The sequence below is a fragment of the Haliaeetus albicilla genome, chromosome 26 (assembly GCF_947461875.1).
Source record: "Haliaeetus albicilla chromosome 26, bHalAlb1.1, whole genome shotgun sequence".
Taxonomy (NCBI): domain Eukaryota; kingdom Metazoa; phylum Chordata; class Aves; order Accipitriformes; family Accipitridae; genus Haliaeetus; species Haliaeetus albicilla.
Genome location: NC_091508.1, coordinates 4311646 through 4334053, shown reverse-complemented (window position 1 = coordinate 4334053; position 22408 = coordinate 4311646). Strand labels below are relative to the sequence as shown.

The following is a 22408-nucleotide window of genomic DNA, read 5'->3' as shown; positions in this document are numbered from 1 at the left end:
AACACGAGTTTCTTGAATTTGTTTCCCCCATAATAAGGCACACGCACCTCCCTCTGTTTGTAGCAATATGCTGTGTAGTGTCCTGAGCCAAACCCTTTCCCGTGATGCATCACCACAGCGGAGAGGTCATAGACAAAGGTCTCTTTGTCAAGAGAGGAGAGAGAGTCCCTGCAGCAGTAAGGTTCCATGTTTAATACCTGGTCAAAGAGGACATGGACCCCAATCTTCTCACGGTGATTACGTTCAGACCACCTGCAAACACAAGGGCACGAATCAAAGACTCAGGATCCTGCTTCTCAACAGTGGTGCAGGGCTGCGGGAAGATGCACACAAAAGTAGCCACTGATAAACAACTCTGAAGAGCTTTCCTTCCTAGGGTCAAGTAGGCGTCATATGATTTTTTCCCTCTGTTTTCACTCTAACATCTTTTGCATACAGCTGATTCTGTCATTTATGCCCATTTGTTATAGTTAGGATATTGTTGAGATTTGCAACAGTCAAACACAAAGAAAGCCAAACATATACTGTGACAGTCAAACAGCGTTTAAAATAGTTATATAAACACCACACACCTCAATCGCCTGTGCTAACCATTTTAGAAACTTTTCATAACATTTTGAACTTTGTCTGCTATGTTTATTCAACAGATAAATACATAATATTGGCATTTAACTGTCACAGGCTTCCAGCTTCAACACATCTTTCACTCAATTTACCAGTTCATCTATCTCACAGCCACTGTTATTAACATTTACAAAACATTACACTGTGTGTATAGTAGATAACACGCTACAAACAAGCTACTGATTGTTATGTAAGTAGTACTCCAAGAGGGTATCACACATCTGGTTTGGATAAAATGCTTACACACATGCATTTCTGAGAAAGCGCAAGAAGTTATGGGCCCACACTAATCACTTCTTTCCAAAAAGACAGAGGCAAGTCACTTGCCTGACATTTCGTAGTGTGCCCCACTCACCTGAATCGTTTAAGGTGCAGTCGGAGGACCTGAGGTAGTCTGTAGATCATTAACTGCTTTTTAGCTTCACTCAGAACAAGAGGTTTAGGAGAAGACTTTCGCCGTTTGCCTACCCAAAAAAAAAAAAAACCAAATCATCAAGGCAAAGATTGTTACGGTGTAATTAACTTTCAGAAGGGGAAAAGAACGCATTATGAACCCCCTTTTCTTCCAGTAGCAGTAGCCAGCTCACATGCACTCAGGATGGACACACAAGCAAACATTTCTTATGGATTCCTTCAGAGCAGGAACTTCTCTAGGACCAAAACTCACACGTTTAAAAATACTTAAACTTTCACTTTTGTGATGCTTATAATCATACAATCAGGTATCACCTTCAAGCTGCTCATGTGGACATTTTGCTCTGAGAAATACACCAGAAATATTAAGACAGAGCTAGCGCCAAAGACATCTAGGGCTGTAGCAGTTTCAACAGGTGAACTACCAGCATACAAATGATACTATTTGACATTATATTTTGTCTACTACCTTGATCGTTTTATACCACTGAAATAAGGCTTGTAGTAGCAAGCTTCACTAGCTCAAGAATATTAATACAAGTCAGAGGAAAATGCTTCCAGCAAGGTTCCACCTCTTGCAGGGTTTCTGCCTGCCCAAGAATGTAAAACAGCTGCTGAACCGAAACTGGAGAAAAGCAAAAAACGTTCCTCTTCCCAGTGATTACTCTTTCCAGGACACTGAACATACGACTATACCAGGAGGAAGACAGGTGGCTTTCAGAGCTTCCAATAAGAAATGTACCTGTTAATTAGATTTCTGCACCTCACTGCACCAGTTCAGAACAGATGGGTTGCTCCTCCTCCATCACGTCTGACAAGCAGTGCCCCCAATAGTTTTTGGCACCTAGACACAGGCTGGTTGCCTTTCTCTGACTTTTCTTTCAGCTGGTTAATGTTTCCTTAGCCATTTGACTCTGAAGTAACTGTTAAAATTCAGGCTTTCACAAAGAATCAAATAAAACAGAGTTAAGATAAAGCTGTACTCAACCACATTGACACTTAGTGAACATTATTTGTGAATCAGAATCTGTTCAAATTATATTTGGCTTTGTTTCAAGAACATCTAGTCAACCATTATTTCCTAACACTTTGTGAAGATGTTTGGTAACAGATTTCCAAGTTGATAGAGAACAAATCTCTACAAATATTTGCTACTTCAGCTGCTTAGTTGCAATGTAAGTCAAGTTATTGGCATTTTCCTCCCAAGGGAATGAACATTTGCCATAAATACCTGCATGAAAAAAATTTCAAATCCAGCTTATCAGAGTAGCTGAGCTGCATGATTATACACAAGGCTAAAATTATTTTCTGGCATACAATGACCTTACACTCAGACCTACTACAGGAAAGCAGAAGTCATCTTCTAGCTGAGCGCAGCAAAACACGTGCATTCATATAACGCGTAATACATTAACCTGAGACTCCCAGAATAATGTCAGTTCATTGCTCCTTGACAAAATGCCTACAGAGAGATGGAAACTCTAACCTGGCAGCAGACCTTGAGAACTCTGTATTTGTGATTTCTGGTTAAAGGATTCAATCAAGAACAAGCAAAACATAGATGACTTTTTATAAAAGCTTTCCTGCCATGCAGAGATGAGCAAACCATAGGGGATAAGGTTCCTTCTTTTGTCCCTAAATCCAACTCCCTCTCACTCAAAAAATTCTTGAAGTTGCCTTCCCCTCCAATACAAGTGTCAAGAGCAGTTCTGAACAGGGCTGTATTAAACCCTTAGTAAACTGTGCTGCTGAATGGCGGAGACGAGAGAAAATGACCTATCAGATCCAAACTGGTGCACGAAGGAGCAGAAGCTACCAACAGGAGGTAACAAAACAGCATGAGCAGCAAGGAAGAACACAGTTTTCCTATACATATAGGCCACAACACATGTTTTCCGACACACAAAACACGCATCAGAAACCTCTCACTTGGAAAAACAGACGGTGCTTCTAATGGCAGAGACAGCAGCAGCATCCGACTTACTGTTGCATTGGTCGCACGCATATATCCTCCCTTCCAGAGCTTCGGTCTCAGTGAACTTGGCCAACATTTCTGTCAGCATGCACTCTGTCTGGTTAACAGGAACGATCCCTTTCTCAATGGAGTGATAGCGCTCAGGGAATTCCAGGGAAAGATCCCAGAAGGGTTCAACGGTGTTGGATTTGTAGTTGCATGTTATGCAGGTGACCTGGGAATGAAATGTGCATACACAAATAAAGTTATGTACATGTACACCTGCAGACTGCCATTTACATTCATGCCTAAAGAGCAAGTTTATGCCCAAAAGGCAGTGCAGTTTCACAGACATAAAGATGATCTGTGAGTCAAGAGAAACACTACTTATTTCCAGTCTGAAAACTAAGTCTACCCTGAGCAAATAGTTTAAACTAATTTCTCAATTCTCAAAAAAATGGAGATAACGTTCACCTTTATGGGATTTACTTCCTCAGATAAACACCATTACAGGTATAATACCAACTCACAGTTGGGTAACAAGCATGTTGGATCTGTTTTCTACTACAAAAAGTACACGTTACCATTTATAATGCAATCTTCCTTCCACAGTTTCTCTACTTTCATTGCATATTTCAAAGTGTATAACTCCTTTAATGTTTCATCTGCTAACTATATAAAAATTATTCATGAATTGAGCATAAAAGGATAAATTTCAGATGCACTTGTTTTCTTATGTCATCCCAGAGTATTATAAGTAAGAATAGCAGAAACGTTTTCAATTAAACTCAGAAGCAGAAAGTGGGAACATGAGGTGGTAACAAAACCAGAAAGCAAATCTGGTCAGACTCTGTGTTATTGTGAGAACCATCCACCAGAAACAAACTTCCACCCTTGCAGCTTCATGCCCTGAAGGCACCAGTAACTTCAAGGTGGATTTGTAGCTAGCAGATAGGGAAGGAAGTCTTCTGTGTGTAGAGGGGTTTGAAATTAAATACAGTACATGTACACAAGAATTACATAAGTAGAATAAATAGCTCGGCAAGTTATTTATAGCGTATCGTAATAGCAGATGAATTACACTGATCTGTTGACATCTTCACGCTGTTAAGATACCTACCACTGAATCTAGAACACTGACCCGAGCCACAACACACCATCATCCAGAGCCAAGAGACATAACTGAAGGAAGAACATTTAGTTAAGAAGTCCACAAGAAGTTCATGCACTGAAGAGATGATTCAAATGAACCATGACTTCAAGCATCCTTCCCTGAAAGCCAAATGCTTTAATTTGAAAAATACACCTTTTAATCTTTAAGGTGCACGTAATTTCTTATGAATGGTAAGCTCACTGGTACTGAGAAGGACGATATAAATAGCAATGAGAACACACACATATAATATGCTTCGTGGTCTGATCTTGCAAACCCTTGAGTGTCAAGTTATGCACACGTTTCATTTCTCCTGGAAAGCAAAGGTAGTTGAGGACTTTCAAAATGCACTGGGCTCTCAGGGTCTGCCTTGTGGGGAATAACATGTTTCAGACAAGGGAATGGCACAGGAATAAGAGACCGAGCAGCACGACAGGCACTTTCATCTCCTACAGAAACATATGTTAAGCATGCTCAGTATATCAAGATGACTTTCATATGCCTGCAAAAAAAATTGTTACAGAGAGCTTATTCTTTAAAGCACAAGATGACTGCCCTATCTGTCCTTCATCATATTCTTTCTAGCCAAGGAAACAAAACCAAGAAGGGACAAAACAAATTACAGACACTTTAAAAACACCGTAAAAACTTAAAACTAAGGGCTCAGAACTTCTGTACTTGTGCAGTTTTCATTCTGAAGTGGCAGAAGTCAACTGAATTTACAATACACTTGACAAGTATCGAAAATGCTGACAACCTGCACAGCAACCCAACAGATTTTTCTCAGGAGGCACTCCTAAGCAACTCCTCTTACGTATCTGGTGGCTCCTCAAGAAACAGAGCCTTTGCTCCTTGGTGTGAACGGCTCCAGTTGATTCCTGTGCAAAAGTAGGCACATACCTGACTAAGCAACTGCCCATGAAAGATGGTGTTCACCACCTTCAGGACCTGCTTGGTGAGCTTCCTCTGTGAGAATGGGATAAGGATCCTGCGCTTCGTTCCTTCCGACTCCAGCTCCTGCTGTACTTTATCCAACAACTCACAGAGAAATTCCTGAGCGTCCTGCTGATCGTAACCTCGAAACGCTGGGATCAGACTCCACACAGAGTGCAGCATGGCAAAAGGGGACACGAGGGCCCACTTGCCAGACCACATCACTCTGAAGAGGGTGTGCAATTCGTGACAGAGGGAGATGTGCTTTGAACTTGGTTCCTTGGGTTGTATTAGTTCTAAACTCCTGCTTATTGAGGAGCCACCATTTAAGCCAGCTGGCAAGCTCTGCGTGCCATATGATCCCACTTTGTCAGTCTTCCCTGACTCATTAGCAGCAGACCCATTTGCCAATTTGCCAGGCATCCTAGACTTCCCATTCACAGTTTTAGCTAAGAGTTCTTCTGTTTCACAGAGATCAAGTGTCAAAAAACATTCTCTAAATTTCTGGAGGTGACTTAGCACTTGCAGAATAGAATTCATATAACATGTGTTTCCCAGGTTCCTTAGACCCGTTACCCCGGGAGTCATCAGAGGCTTACGCCGGATGGAATAAAACTGTTTGAATCTGCTGCTCTGCATCTGCCTTGAGGTAGGGGAAGCAGTTGCCACCTCCCTGAATTTCCTTGGAATCAAGTTCTCTCTGTGCACGTGAGACAAAAGCCTTGCACTCTTCCTTGGAGGAGTGTTTGCCAGCTCCTCCAGGAGTTGTCTCTTCATCTCCTGCCGCCGCTGCCTAGCTGCCTCCTTCTTTTTCTCCAACTCCTCCATTTGTTTCTTTTGTTTTAATTTTAGCTGGCCTCTAGAGCTCTTATCGAACCAGGTCCGCAGCGCCTTCGCAAGCAAGGACTGGCGCCTGTGCCAGAGAGCTGTAAGCATCTGAGATTGTCCCTGAGGGGTCCTTTGATGGCTGCACATGTCCTCTCCCAAAGCCATTGATCGCAATGTCCTGCCACTTCTTGTTGACGGATCATGTTTTTGACTTTTAATTGCTGACAGAGAACTTCTCAGCAATTTCAAATCACCCTCCGGGTTATCATTCAAGACATAATCTTCACAAAGGTAACAAAAGACATACAGATCATTAACTTCCATTGCCAATGGATGCCTGGTTTCTTCAAAGTGTTTAAGTGCATGCTCCTCGATGTACCTCCCACAGGCTACGTGGGAGCACTTCAGACAAGCCCAAATAGATTCAGTTGTCTGGCAGTCCACGCAGTGCCACTTCTGGGGGTTCAGGATAGAGTGGTCCTGGGCGAGTCGTAGCCGCCCAACATGTTTGCATCTATCCATGTCTTACAGAAGTCTTCGCTGCTTTGACCTTGGAAGGCAAAAAACAGAAAGAAAAGTATCTTAGAGCCACTATACATGTTTCAAATGATCTCTTCTGTACCAGCTGTGAAGACCTATAAAAATACAGATGTCGCGTCTTGTCAATCCCAACCGCAGTTTTCCCTCAACCAACTACATTATTTCTGCGTGCAGTTTTTTTTAAAAGCAGTTTTTAGTACAAGCAAAAGATATTGGATTGACAAGGTCTACAGAATAAAACTGTCTATCTGTCTACTAAGGACAGCCCAGACAGCTGCCAGCATGCCTTACCCAACGTGAATGGCTTGCTTCCAAGGAGAAAAAGATTAATTCAGTCCACACACACGTTTGATCTTTAGCTGCCCTCTTGAAATTGATACATACAAAATGAATTTGGAATTGGAATGCATGTCATCAGGAACTAGACTGAGGTTACCAACTTCTCGCAGAAGCCACAAAAATATCAGATAATTGTCATAACCAGAGCATTTGCAAGTCCGCGGCCTTTACATTCTACCCTTGAATTCTCTGATTTCCCACTGCCTGCCAAATATTTCAATGTTCAAAAAAAACCAACACGGGAAAAAAAATGAAACCTGTAACACCATGTTATAGTAAACGTAAAGGAACATCTGCATGTGTACAAGTTTGCATGAGCACAAGTTTGCATGAGCACACATAAACAGAAAAAGCAACTGATTTACTAAATTACTATATTGTAACTGAAAAGAAATCAAAGCAGGGGTACTAGAAGGCGCAAAAAGCTTTCACTCCGTGTCCAGCGCCCATATGTTTTATAAAAGATACTGAGCCATACAAAGAGCACAACTGAAGCACTGTGTGCCAGCGCTGTGGTTTCTTTTGTACAGTCCCTCCAACGCTCTGATCCAATGGAAAGAGAACAGGGCGCAGAAACAGCGCCCAGACCCGCTCGCTCGTGCTACTTACCGAGTCATGTTTAAACATCCTTTCCTCCGTGACGCAGCATCCAGGGCACGGAACATCCCCATTTCAGCCAAAGGAGTCTTGGCGGTTCTTCGAGAATTTAATTACTACTTAAGTCTTCACTGTAAGGCAGCACAGCTTCAAAGCCCTAGAGAGAGAATATTCTTGTGATGCACATAAACAAACTAAGAACGCTGGCAGGGTTGTTTTTGAACACGATTAATCCCCTCAGTGCAAGAGCTACTGCGGAGAACAGAATTATCTGGAAGTCAAAGCATGAACGCACCTAGGAACCCAAATACTTAGATGTTAAGAAACATCACATGGAAGAGGCACTCTGGAATTTCATTTTTCTGCTTTCATTTTCTGATAATCTATAAATCTGCTGATCACATGTAGCCTCTTCATCATAAGTCTTTTGTAGTGGATGACCCAACATATGGCAGAGAAAAAATATCTGAGTTAAAAAAACTGAGCAAAAACGTGCACCTCCTGTGAGCACTTCAATTTTGGCTGCTTCGATAACTTGGTGAAAGAAGGGGGGAGGAGATGGAGAAAAAGAAAAAAAAAAAATCTGTCCTGAATTAAATTTCATTTCTAGGTGATTTTTCAAACAGTAAAAATGAAGTGATGAATAGCTGTCAAGTGTGAACTGCAACGAAATAAGAACTACAGAGGAAAGAAAAATAGGAAAAACCTGCATTTTGCCAAAGGCAGAAAAGATTGTAAAAACGTATCTGTTGTAATAATCCAAGAAAGACTACATTAACTTGCTTACGCATCTACAACTACAGTACTTGAATACAATATAAAGTAGTGATAGGAGGGACAGCAATAATAGGCACAAAGCGGTTACAGATGTCACAGAGAGTGTCAGATCTGGTGCATAGAATATTTAGTTAAAAAAATCATTTTACAAGGGGCAAAGTTTAACATAATGAAGGCCGCGGCATGCTTTCCTAAAGCTTTAGGATAGGTATTGAACAGTTGCCTCAATTGGTATGCAGAAAACCTATGTGACCAGGCTAAGCGAACATATTTTTAGTGGTCCCCAAATTACGCAAATTTACTTTAATTACTATCTTTTTTCCAGTGACACTGCTTCTAAAGATGGAATCTGTTAAAGAAAAAAATCAAAGCTCTTCTATTAACTCTTCTTGACTTCAGATTAAAGCACAAGTGGCCACTTCAGAATTCATTTCCATGGAGTGATTCTGCAGTGTCTAAATAACCATTTTGGTTGTTTATTTAAAACAGTTCAAAAATCGCTACACCTCTCCTTTGGGCTGTATTCATTCACTCACAAATCCTAGGTCCTGGAAAGGCACTTTTGGAAATCCTCCACTAAACAAAGGACTGATGTGGTCTCTTCCTTCCAAGTTGGAAACATCCCTTCCCACCTTCCTCCCTGACCTTTTTCCCCCCTTTCTTCTTTATTTTTCTGCTCAGGTCTTGATAGAAAATTGTGGAATAATCCAGTCCAGCCTTGGTGAGACCAAGTGGCATAGATTCCAGCTTGAAAGAGTATAGACACTATGGTAACATTGACAGCCTTCATTTACATAAAAGAATACTAATTATGTTGTATCATCAACATCTGTGATTCTGCTCACTGCCATATGCGACAGTGTTGGGAATTTAACCCTTGAGTCTCACCAGCATATCCGAGATTTATACCATGTAACAAAAACCGGGCCTTATAAATACAATTTTCTAGAGACCAATTAAACAGCTGCCAAGTATGGTCGCTCACCAGCTCTGCAAGGTCTCAGGACACAGTATTTTCAAAGAACATTGAATTTATCCTCAATTTCCTAGGAAAAAGAAACAATGCTGATATGTTGCTAGTTTCAGCTGGGTAACAGGCTACAAGGAAATCAATCACACACCAGATACAGTGCATTAAAGAATCATGTTTAACAATGAAGTTGGCTGTCAGTATATAAATTACAAGCCTTTTGTCAACTGCTTTTGCTTTTCCTGTGTGGGCCAGCAAGATTTCCTGTTTGAAAAAGGAAAGAGAATTTAACAACGCTGGTCAGTTAACAAAGCAGCTTTGTTACACCTTAATTCAGTAATTCTCAGCACAAAAGCATCTTTGATAGTGCATGTGATATTCCCCACCTGTTTCTCTTTAGGTATCTATGGATACTTCCCTTGCAAATCTAAGCCCTAATACCATATACATTCAGCTGCTCTGCAACTCAGAAAGAAATGGTGTTTATTTAACCCAAACCGCTTAAATGATACGTCTTTTCAACTTCCTCAAATAAGATCTCCTGCTTTTCATTGGTGTGGTTTTCATCTCAAAGCTGAGAAGGCAGAGCAGGCTGCCTGCACAGCCAGGCTGCCGGAGCATCTGCATTGCTCACGACAGCGCGCAGTAGGCTTGCTTTCCATGCACCTGGCTGCTGCACGCGCGGAGCTTCTCCATGCACCACGCTTAAGGATTTCTTCTTCACGTTAAAGATGCCTGTTACTGACTCACATTTTTGACCCCTTCCATGAAAAACATAATTAAAATTGGCTTTCTCGCATTGTGCAACTCATGTACTAAAGGCAGCTGGAGTGTCTGCAGGTTCAGCCCTGCCATCCCACATGCAAACAGACTACTAAATAAGTCACTGAAAGACATGCACATGACTAAGAACAAAATTTGTTCCTCTCTTTTACATAGGTAAACAAACAGCTTGCCACAACCTACTAGCAAGAATAAAAAGAACACATGAACAGGAGAAATTACAAAGCTATGATTAAAGGAAAACACAAAGATGAGTCAGAACCTGTAAACAGTTGCACACAGGGAAAAACAAAACTTGCAAAGATTACAAGGCTGGAGCTATTTAAGATATTGCAACAACTGAACACAAATTTATGTGGTTGATATGACAAGCCATGAGCAACAAGAGAGTTTAATGATGGAGAATTAACACCTTACCTTTTAAGGTCCTGGAAACAAACAAACAGAACTCTTTGCAATTACAGTGTATCAGGTCTACTTTTGGTTTTATAATTTTTTTCCATCAAGGTAAATCTCATTTTAAGAAACATCTATAAACTCATCCTTTCTCACCTACTTAGATCTTTTCTTTTCCAGATAAGGGGTGGGGGGAGGAAAAGAGGGGAGGAGGAACAACTTAATTGCTCTGTATGGAGAAGAGGTACCAGATGAAGCGTGGATCTGCACTGCAATACAACTAAAGATGAGTTAAAACTGAAATAAAATAATAGGAAATAAAAGGAAAATAAAGACACTAGTTTAGCAAGTAATGGTCTAGAGACAATTTGAAAAATTCTCACCTTCAAATCACTTATAGTATTTAAACACTGGGTCAAACCCTAATTTCTTTTCTTGCATGGCTCATAATCCTGGAAAAACTTATGGCAAGATCCTATAACAGCTTCAAGAACCAAACACAGCAGAAACAATTTGGCTCTTGACCCTAAAAGAGTGTTAAAATAAAACACATGACTTCATTATGTTTCTTTGTACCATTGTTACACATTTGGAAACTGATTAAAGACATCTGTACAGATCTGTTGACACGAGCTACTTTCTTTTTCTAAATAAATGTGCACGAAGCAAAAACCCAAAAGTTTAGGGATCAGAAAAGGTGCTAGATATTTAGCGTTGGAAACTAGATGCATCTTTCATTTGTCCAAGAGTTGATTCCAGAACAAATCAGAGTCTGCAGTACTGCCACAAACTCCTTCAGCTGCAGTCTGGAAATCATCTTTAAGGACAGGTGGGAAGCTCAGACTGAACGATTCTTTCATTCATTCATCCCTCTCCTGGGAGTGGCAAAAGTGAAACACAGCAGCTTTCACCAGTCCATCAGGAATTGGTACCACATTAAATAAAGCACGTTTGCCATTTTTTCCCCCCATCTCATTCTGTTTTAAAACACTGTAGGAAAAAAATATCCTTAGATATTCTTGGTTTCCATTAAAACTACATATCCTACACAAATATACTGTATATGATCAAACAGGTTTCAAAATCTTGAATGCAAAGAAACAAGCACCTTCCACTCGCCCCCCAGTAAACAATTTTTCACGTGCAACTCTAAAGTAGAATTTCTAGCCTGCTGCAAATACTCCAAAATGCAAATAAGGAGATATCAGAGAGAATATATATATCTAAAAGTTGCATACAACTACTCAAAAACTTTATTCCTCCCATTATTTTAACCTACCCATTTGTGAGGAACCAATTATTCAACCAGATGTCTAATGAAAACATGTAATCTGAGCTGCATGGAAGATGGTGAAAAAAATTTCCTGCTCAAGACATTCATGTTCCTTTGCTAGCAAGAGCCATCCATGTATGTACTCACAGCAAAATCCTATATTTGCTTCTCAAAGCCACTAGCAATGACACTTTTTCAAACAGAAAAGCTCATGTAATTGATATGCCATTATAGAAAAGGAATTGCTGCACAAATGAACAAGCATCACCACCACATCACCTAAGCAGGTATCCTCTGTCCTTACAAAGTCACTGCACGGTCCAGAACTACTCATTCAGTAACCAGAGCAAGGAAAACACCCTCAAAAACATACAAGAAGCTCTTTTTGCTCCTCTTTCTCCAAAAAGCCATCGGCTCGCCTGGACAGGAATGGGTTTCTCCCTTGACTCCCCTAGTTCAAACCCTGCTGGTTTTAGACTTTCAAATTGCATCTCCAAAGAGTAACAATAGCCCTAGAGATTTTTTCAATTATTCTGAAAGCATATTTTCTTGAAAACTGTCAGCTTTATATCCTACAATTGCTGGATTCTCTCTATCAAGGATGACATACTATCAAGTTAGTTACAGGCAAATTAACACAGCTGACAAAGGAAAAAAAAAAAAGGAAAACACACAAGGAAGAGTTACAGATGATTCAGGATTCAGCGTTTCTTTGAAAAGACAAGCAAAGCAGTGAATTAAATAGCTACTGTGAATACATGAATAAAATACAATTTAAAAGACAGACAGACGGATAGACAAGAGACTTGAGCTGTGACAGCAAAGTGGTCACTGATCCCACCACCCTCCTGGCCAGCCCCCTCCTCGACCATCAACCTCTTCATGGAGCTGGAGCCCTGAAACACAGAAATCCTCCACCTGAAACCAAAGCTTACCAAATTCTGAAACATCTCACCCGTGCATGCCTGGAAGGTGGCTGGTGTCCTACAGGAGTCATGACAAGCTCAAAGGACTTCAGCTGGTTTCAGTACAGGCGCTGGAGGACCCAACACACCCCACCACGCTGTTCAACTCTGAAGCTATAATCACAAGGGAGCTTGACAAAAATGTGACTTTCCTGCCAACTTCCACAGCAAGTTCTGTTTTATTAACTCCTTTAAGTTAATTATAACTATGTCAATGTTAAACTGTTTCTGGGAGCTCACACTGTGCTGTAAAAATCTGCTCTAGGCTCAAACCCAGAATCTCAGGAATCGGTTTTCAAAGAAATACTCAGTCATTGGAACACTGCCCCCCCCCCCCCCCCCCCCCCAAAAAAACCAACCAACCACAAAAAAAACCCCAAAGCACTCAAAAGCACGAGGATTAAGAAAATCCTATTTTGTGCTCAGGTGTCCTCGGTGGAAGTAAATGCGACTTCTGCAGGACTTTATTCTCTGAATCGTCTTAGGAAGCTAAAATTGGTGGATATTGGTCCATATCTGATTTTAGAGTACAAGAAAGAGCAGACACTACGATGTATTGTGTACAATTAGCTTCAAAGGTTTCATACTGCACAGCAAAAAATACAAGGCTCCAGGGGGCTCAGTTGGTCCCTAACACCAACCCAACCCCAAAAATCAGTCATCCTCCCTACAAAGTTCATTTCACATAGATTTAGGGGGATAACTGAGAGAAGATAAGCATTTGCTTCATGTTTTACACCAGTTGACAGATGTAAATGTCCCAAACCTTGCAAATCAGAGATGTTAAGATCCTGCTACCACAATGCACCGGACATAAAACCTGTCAAACACCAGGCAGCTACAAGTAGCAGTTTTATACATATATAAAAAACATTTACAGGTACTATCTGCTAACAATCTAACCACCAAGTCAGTCAGAAAAATTGCTAATGCTGAATTCAATGCTCAGGGAATGGAGCCCCAGGGAAGGAGCAAGGATGAAAAAACTTCTCTTTTTCCTAAAACTCTGGAATTTTGAGTACTTTAGAAAAAAGTTTTAATGTCTCTGAGACTTTTAAATATGACTGGCGTACTTAAATCTAAGGCCTCATGTAAACTGAAATGTGCTGTTAACCCTTCTGTACCGATCAAGACTGAAAAGAACGTGAAGTGTTCCCCAGTACCTATTCCTAAACCTAGTCAATACCTAGAACAGATAAAATAACCTTATCCTGCCTTTTTGCTGTTACAGCTTATTGTGCTTGGTGAACTGGTTTAGCTATACTACCCAAAACAACCTTTCTGCAGATACACACTCTCTTTACCAGAGAGGCTTGCTGGCAAACTCTAAGAAGTCAGAAAAAACACCAAACTCCTTTTGTTTGGATAGAATAAATCTATGACTAAACCAAAAGACTTCACACTGCCTGTGTCCTCAAAGAGCAATAATTCATACTTTACACAGGCCAACAAATAGTTGCAAATGTGCATGTGTCTTCTATTCACATTCCTTCCTGATGAAGATCCTCTTAAACAAGAGAGAGTTGAGCTTTCACAAGGAATGGATCTGGCAGTTTATGGTTTGAAAATAATCACGGAAAGGCAAAGAGAAGGTGAAATTCTTCAGTTCACAAAGCATTTTAACACAGCCCTCCTTAGAAACTAGCTATTCTATTATTTACACTGCCATTCAAATTCTCCAGCCTTACAAGTTTAAACTTGGAAGTTTTTAAAATTTAAAATATTTTAAAGATGAAATATGAATATACTTATTAAGCCAAACTCACACTGTTTCTTATCTAAGTGCAAGAGATTAATAAAATTAAGTGACTAAAACCTCAGGTAAAACCCCCAGCTACGTGTACTTTCAATTTTCACCTTTTGACCTTAGCTTTAAGAATAGCTTTTCAATGTGCAATACAACCAATGTTATTTATTCTTTAGGTTCACTGTAAAACAAACAAACAAACAAGATACATGTCCTACAGTTCCCTGAAAATGTGGAAAGTTACTATATAACAACCCTGGATGTTAAAAAGCATTATTAAAATGCTGTATACTTCTTAGTTCATGGCTTTCTAGAAGTTAATGTTTCTTCATTTATTGCAACGCGTAAAATCCCCCCTTCCCCTTTCTTTTCATAAGCTTCTGAGGTTTTATTTTTGGTTTGGCTTTTTGAAGTGTTAATAAGCTGGGAAACGCGATATGGATACACTGTATAAAAGAGTCACTCGCTGTACATTAAAACAATTCACAGTATTTCCTCCAGTCCTAGTGAACCAGTCCAAAAGGGAAAGAGTCAGTAATTCCACTGGTACTTAATCTGTAGAAGCCTGAAGCAATTATAGCAAATACATACAATCTGAATTATCAGAAACATGAAAAAATGTTTTGCATTAGAACAGTCTGAAAGTAGATGCTAACTGCCCAACATAAAGTAATAATTTCACTTTATGAGTCAAGCAACCAGCTTTATAGAACCCATGAATTCCCAACAAATTCTATTTCCATAATTGTGACAACATCAGAGAGTGACATGCTGTAGCATTTTAAAGTTTCCTAGATGTTTGCCCCTGAACATCACCCCTGAAACCCTCTCTGCCAGAGCAGACAGTAACAGAGCTTTAACGGATGCAAAATTAGTGGCACTGACTCCAAGTCAAGAGAGCTACATCAATTTTCACTATTTGGAAATTCAGTTTTTTACGCCCCACCATCCCCAAACTGTCGGGATTCATACCAAAAGCAATGTCTTTTTGTTTCCTTTCACACTTACCACTGCCCAATTCGGCAAGTATTCAAGTTTAGTGAGACTGCTCAAATGGATAGAGTACGTGCTTACGTATTCACGGGTCAGGACCTGTGCACAAGTGAACAAGGCAGTTTAAGAATAATTAACAAGGTACAAGTTAAACAAAACAAGCCATGTTATATTTCAACGTGGCCTAACAAAGCAGGAATAGAGGAGATAAACAGCCATTCTCTTGTGTCCCCACTTTCCCTACCTTATTATTCCTTTTAATCATGGCCTACTACAATGCAGCCAAAAAGCTACATTTTTTCAGAATGCAGAAAGCATTTTTTCTTTTGACCATGCTCTTTAAACATTACTTTTCACGTTCAGTATATATCACATTTATCACCAACTGTCACATAAACAATACATTCAGAGTTGAGGATCACAGCAATAGTTCAGACTTTATATATTAAAAATATAAAAAACCACACACTCAATCTTTGATAGGGAAAATGCTGCACAATTGCCTCCTGCCTTCACAATAACATCAACAAAATTAAACATAACTTTCTGCTACTGGTATGGTCAGAACCAGTTACATTTTGACCTATAGTACCTTGCTCCGTTTCCCCATCATTTGCAAAACCCCATTACTTTTGTATCGAAAGACATGCAATTTTAATAAAACAAACCAAATGCAAAGCCCTTCACTGCACAGGTACGAGGTGAAGTTTTCTAGCTCCAGCACATCAGAGAATCCTCTCGCTGCTGCTCACGCACACAAAACTGACGGCTGCAGCAGAGATCAATTTAACAGCCCTGGTATTCAGCAGCAGACTAACAGCCTCTTCGAGAATCTCTTTGTGATAGACACAAAGACGGATTATACCAGAGAGTGAATACTTGGTAAGTTATGGGTAGTCCTCTGCTGTTCTTCCTCCCCCATTTTAATTCATATTCATCTTGGCAAAATCTTAGACAGACTATTAACTAATCTAAAACAACATCACAGCTGATACAACACATAAAGCAATCAGTCAAATGAACATGTCAGTGCCATCTACTGAAGCAATAAAGAACAAGACAACCCCAGCAGGCTGTGGCTTATTATCTTCACAGCCGTAATGAATAGGCATAGAGTATTAAATGTAAGTACAGTATTCCACAGTCACATTTTGCTATGTTTTAAGCAGGAAAGGTGCCTTCGATACGTTTGTGGAGCAGAGATTACAAGAAGATGAAAAAAGCAAAGGGTTTCGACACACCTCTCCATCATTTTCTTTTCCTTCCCTTGCCAATCAGCTACTATTAGGGCTTTTAAAACCCCAAGCGAGTGAAACAGAACAGCAGCTAGAAAATTTTCTATGGGTTTTAATAAATGCTGTTAACTGGTAAATGGAGTAAATCATAATGACCAAATTACCCAAATGCAGCAAGGACTTCTGTTTTTTTATTTGTCTAACCAACAAAAACCAGACATCAGCCCAAGATGCTCAACAGTATTTATTTGTACAGCATCCATACGCATGCCCACATCCCTGTACGGGAGGGTGCTGCTGCGTCCTCAGCTCTAGAAGCAGCAAATGATCTGACCCAGCCTTCACTTGGACCGTGGGGCTGGACCAAGGTCTTCTTCGTTTTCTTGTCAACAAAGAATTAGACAGAGAGATTTACATGTCCTCTTGCTCTGCTCAAATAATGTGCCTGTTTTGTGCTCGGAAAAAACAATCTATACAGCAAAGCCTCCTCTTCCTAGGTGTGCAAAAGGAGACCTAAAGTGACATTAATAAAACTAAGCATTTTTTCAGTCTCAACCTTCCCAATGTCCAGCCTGCCAGCTGACACACAAGGTTTGAGCCTCTATTTTCCAGTACATAAGGAACAATTTCACTTGCTCAAATGCACTCCCCCCCCCGATGGAATTATTCCTAATTTGCACATTATGAATCCTGTTCTGGCTGAAATCCTTTTCTATAAATTACAGGCATTATCTGAGTAGTGCCTTTGTCCTCACCACAACACGTCGACGTAACAGAACGAGGTAGGAAACAGGAACACGATTTGCAAAATATCAGGTTGTTAATCTTCTTTAAGAACTGAAGATCAACTCAGGCCTGATTCTATAGCATCTGTTATTTTAATAAATTATCCTACTGAGAGGTTAGAGTTCATCACATCAATTTGTCTTGAGATGAAATGACAACAAGACAAGGACAGGAAAGAGGGAGAGGGGAATTTGGTTTTGATACCACGATCTGGTGGAGCCTCAAAAAGCTGTTCCTAAAACCTTCCAATTTTATAATAAACAGGACACTATCTTCCTTATTCACTGACTCACTCATTTCCACCATGTCCAAAACAGCAGGTCGGGCAGCCATGCTACCGAACCATCCTGAAAAGTTCAGAAAAAGAGCAGTGCAAATTTCAAAGCAGAATTTTTCAGTCTACCTTTAAAAAACACTATTTTCACTCTGTATCATGAATATTACATTTTCTCAAAATAAATTAACTCTTTTGAGAAGGATCTTCATCCTTGCTCTCATTCAGGTGAATTAACTATTCTTAGTTAAATAGATTTGCTTCTAGTCTTAGTCTGATGACAGATTAACTCATGACTGGTAGGATTATAGACTTACCTCTGGAACTAAATCACTTTTGAATCTGAGTTATAGCTATTAGTTCCTTAAAGCTTAGCTGAACAGCTTTTAGTACCTCCTTTGTATTTTTGAAAGAATGATTAAACATCATTAAATCCAAGCTAAGGGTTCTTTCTCACAACTCCACTGAATGAACAGTTAGCTGATTTAACTTTTTTTTTTTAAAGAACAGCAGAGTTTTACATGGATTTTTTTCAGAATAATTAATACTATTCTAAGTCTAGAAGACTTGTCCTTAAAATTAAAACAAGTTTTTCATGTTTGTGTGGTTTTTAAGCACATAAAAAACCCCTTTGTTCTCCTTGGAGAGAAACAGCTATCCACATCAACCTGCTCCTTTGTACCCAGCATGGCGCTTCTGTTCCTCTTACATTTCTCCAGCTGCAGAAGACACGACCAATTCTACAGAGACAGGCAGTGAAGCCCTCCCATACAGCAACCAGCGTACACTTAAGCATCGCTTGTTTTTACATGAAATATTCCAAATATGACACCAAAAATTTCCATGCCATCAGCAAACGGTTTCACTACACGCCAACAAAGTAATGTAGAAGAAGCCACCAAGCAGGTATCAAAGCAATCACCCTTTCAATGTCCTCCTCCTCCTCCTGACATTCCCTTCTGCAGCATTAGTAAGGAAAGCGAGGAGCAGCCTTCCCCCATACTTTTGTTTCTTGGCAGAAGGTGGAGATATTTAGCCATCACTCTCTCCGTTTAATTCGAAGGGAGCCAGCTTGGATCAATGAGCTGCCTTAATTCATTGCTTTTGCCTTCTGCATTTCCATGAGAGGAGGCATGGATGGGACAGCGAGAAGTTTCCCTGAAGAAGGAAAAACAAAACCACCCTGTAACTACTAATGAAGGTCACTGGATGGAAGAACTGGAGGCATCACTCCTCCAAGAGCGTGATGCTGAAATTATATGGTTTAGTCGCACCCTGACAGCTACAGGCAGCAGATCTCTGTGGGTTCCCAGACCAAGCAGCCAACCACCAATCTATATCCCCATCAGATGATGGGTTTTTCTTTTTAAGTAACACACAATCCAAGTTTTGGTTAATTCATCTTTAAGTAGCCCTCTGGATCATACTAAGCCAGTCACAATCTCTGAATTAGAACGTATCATTTTTCACTGTTTGTTAATGATTAGAAAACCCCTAGGCATCCAAAAGCAGATCGTGTTGTCCAGTTCTAGCAATACATCTGTAGATACATGCACACATGCAAATATATAGACACATAGTCTATTTAAATCAATCCTTAGATCTCTCCCTCCACCCAGAAAACCCACCAACTACTGTCAAGTACTAAAACCCCACAGTGAAGATAAATGCAAACCCCAATTAGTCAAAAATGACATTAGCTCCTCATTTCACCGAGTTACACAAATCTGCAGGGGTGGGGGGAAGGCATTCATGCCGAACTGTATTTGCTAAAGTTTAGTGTATGAAGAAATTATTCATTCTGATAGACTACAGTTCAATATTTATGCAGATAATGTTCAAGCTTGAAGTCAGCCACAAATTTCTATCATTTTCTTAATACACAAGGCACTTGTTATTCAGCTGGAACACATTTAATATACAACATAATGTAAAATTCTAAACTATCTAAAATTAGTGGGTAAAGTTAGCTTCAGCATCAGGCAAGAGACGAACCAGGTCCCATCATGCCAAAAGAAAGAAAGGATTTAATATAAAATACAGTTTTGCTGTTTGAAGAAAAGGAAAGCCCATTTGTCACAAACTTATTGGAATGGAGTCAGGCTTAGAGACACTGATCCCTTCCGGGAAAGTGGGGAACAAAGCCGCAGCAGTACAGAAACATAAGCCAGCACTGACTGCCCTTCTTAGGATACTCTTTTAGTATTTCTAGCTAAAAGCTACTTATCACTTCATCTGCATACCCACCTAGCCAAGCTGTAAAGACCCTCCTTCCATACCATTTTTATTTAAAGTTCAAAACCTTGAATTGTCTTCAGAGGCTTTTCATAGCATGAGAGAGAGGGACAGAATGTAATTATAGGACAGTATTTCTTAATCAAATCTAAGCCGCCCACTGAAAGTGAATGGGAAAATATGGTTGCAAGGCAATGCTTCTCAATCAAGTGGACGGATTTGCCTTTCAGAGTGAATAAGGGAATGGAGCTGTGGTCACCATTTCTTAATCAGCTCAGCTGATGTCCTATAGAAGATCTCAATGGAGGAACACAGCTGTGGCCCATAACTCTTGACTTGATCTTCCATGGTTTGACTGAAAAGCCTGAAAAGAACATAAATGCACTAAAGCTTTTCTCCATTAAATTGGTTCTTTCAAAACTGCCACTGGCTTCACCCAGAGGGGGAAAAGAAAAAAAAAAAGTTTCTTTTTCAGTACACTTGGTTAGAGGTTGAGTGTAAAAGTTTTTGTGATATATACTACACACCCAAGTATACTATAAAAGACCAAACTATTCTTTTCTTTTAAAGACCAAGAGGGAGCATGTTATGCAGTAATTCCAACATTCTGTAGGGATTCCTGTGTCTGAGTATGTGGTTTTTGCTTTGGCTAAAGCACCCTTTTGCATTTCAGTTAGCAAAGTTACAAAACATTGAGAAAGCATCTCCTCAGTCAGAATTTTTTTTTTAAAAGAGTACATTTGTCACGACTGACATGTTACACAAGATACATTTCAAATGCACTCATACTAACTTTGAGCTGTCAGATCTGCGTATTCCAGTTTTCTGTCTTCATTTGAAAACGCGGCTGAATTACACAGCCAAGGCAGCAAGACAAGAAAGCAAGCGTGTGCACCATGAGGAGGAACGAAGATGTACTGAAAAAAGCTTCTGTTTTTCAGACAGCTGCCTGTGTTTTTCTTCTACTTTCTCAGTAAAGTTCTTGAGAGGACAGACTTCTCAGTGAATTACATTATAATTACCTAAAGGAATTTACCTAGTGAGCCTTCTTTAAAAAATCTCAAGGTACACCCCAACAAGTTTGCCATTTTCTGAGGGATTTCATACTGATCTTCGTAATGTATCGGAGGTGTAACAGTTAATGTGCACTCATTACTATCTTGTAAGCAAAAAGCTAATTAACACCACTTAGCTCAAAGCAGCCAAGTTTATTTTTTTTCTACCTATGTCCACTAAAGATACTAATTCACTTCCTAATGCTGAAGCAAAAAGTAAAGGTTTTTTTTTTCCCTTCAAAACCAGCAGAATGCAGTGTAACAGAGTGTGCATTTTAATTTGCATTTTCCTCAATATGCTATGATATGAATTACTGCAAATATACAAATAACTAGCTTTATACCAGTTAGAAATTACTTCCCTACAACACTGGCAAAGGACAGAATCTCCACCTCCATTTTTACCTTCTCTCCCCTCACTCCCACTTTAATCTTTTTTGTTTCAGTGGCATGTTATAGCTGTTTCGTAGCTCTGCTGCCAGTTACATGATGAAGCCTGCATGCTGGGGCTGTAATTCAATGGCTCGCAAGCCACATACGACTTAACAGCCTCGCATGAGCCATCTTTGATCTAAAGTCTAATAAAAACAAAAGTGAAGAGCGTTAGTGTCAGTATACATGGAGATACGAACAAACAACCGAGACATTCTGATCTATAAATCAGATTTTAAAATAGTAGTGGTTTCGGTTAAACAATTTGTTGAATTTGCTTAGTACACACCAGAGCAATGATTTGTTAAAGGTTTCATGTTAACAAAGATGGTCTTCCATTCACTGACATTGGAGGGGGGGGGGCCTTTTTCTATACAACCTAACCCGCATCAACTCAACAGCCTGTTCATTGTGGTTAAGTGTTTAGGAAAGGTGAAGTGTTTATACACTGAGCAATTAACAATAGGCTGCTGAGACAAGAACATCTCCGAAGGTTTCATTCCCCAAAGGAAAAAAAAAAACAATAACAAAACCAACCCTTGATGAAATATTCAAGATGAAAACCACAAAGGTTGTTAACCAAAGTGGGAAACTTGCAGTGTCTCTCATCCGCTGGAGAGGATTCCTGCGCAGAAGATAAATGATTGCGGGGATCTTTTGGAGCATGTCCCACCACGCAGCTCAGAGTGAGCTACTCCCTCTTCCTTTTCCCCCATTCGATCTGAATTGCTGTGCCCAGTGACAGGCAAAGTTTTCAACCTACTTATCTTAGTATCTCTCTATTAATTTCTAACAAACAATTTTAAAACAAAAACCTTAGTTTTGTTTTGACTCAGAGCTGAGGTCAACTTCAGAAACTGTTTCACACTTCCCCAAAGCAAAAAATGCATGTGAAAGAATCCACATGCACCTTATAAGACAGAAGCTGAATTTTGTAGTATTTCCATTTCCTAGCTATTCTAATCTATCCACTACCATCTTCTAAGGGACGAGAAAACACTAAATTTCAATTTATGAGTCCCAGCAGAAGTCCTAAGAAACTTCAGTATAAAAATAGCTAACGAAAGAAAAAAAAAAGGCCAATAAAAATAGGATCTTAAAAGAC

At 39.8% G+C, this 22408-nt stretch overlaps 1 protein-coding gene across 1 annotated transcript in view; it reads right to left on the bottom strand.

Moving 5' to 3' along the window:
* The window catches only part of USP49 (ubiquitin specific peptidase 49), an 11316-nt gene extending 667 nt beyond the window's left edge, over positions 1 to 10649 (bottom strand). Inside the window, exons 1-6 of the mRNA XM_069771888.1 lie at positions 7678 to 10649; positions 7395 to 7539; positions 5046 to 6456; positions 3023 to 3227; positions 980 to 1088; positions 4 to 252 (exon numbers count right to left, since the gene is read on the bottom strand). Coding sequence (XP_069627989.1) covers positions 4 to 252; positions 980 to 1088; positions 3023 to 3227; positions 5046 to 6428 — 1946 coding nt within the window. The 5' untranslated portion in view covers positions 6429 to 6456; positions 7395 to 7539; positions 7678 to 10649. The remainder of the gene's footprint in view (positions 1 to 3; positions 253 to 979; positions 1089 to 3022; positions 3228 to 5045; positions 6457 to 7394; positions 7540 to 7677) is intronic.
* Positions 10650 to 22408: the final 11759 nt, after the last annotated feature.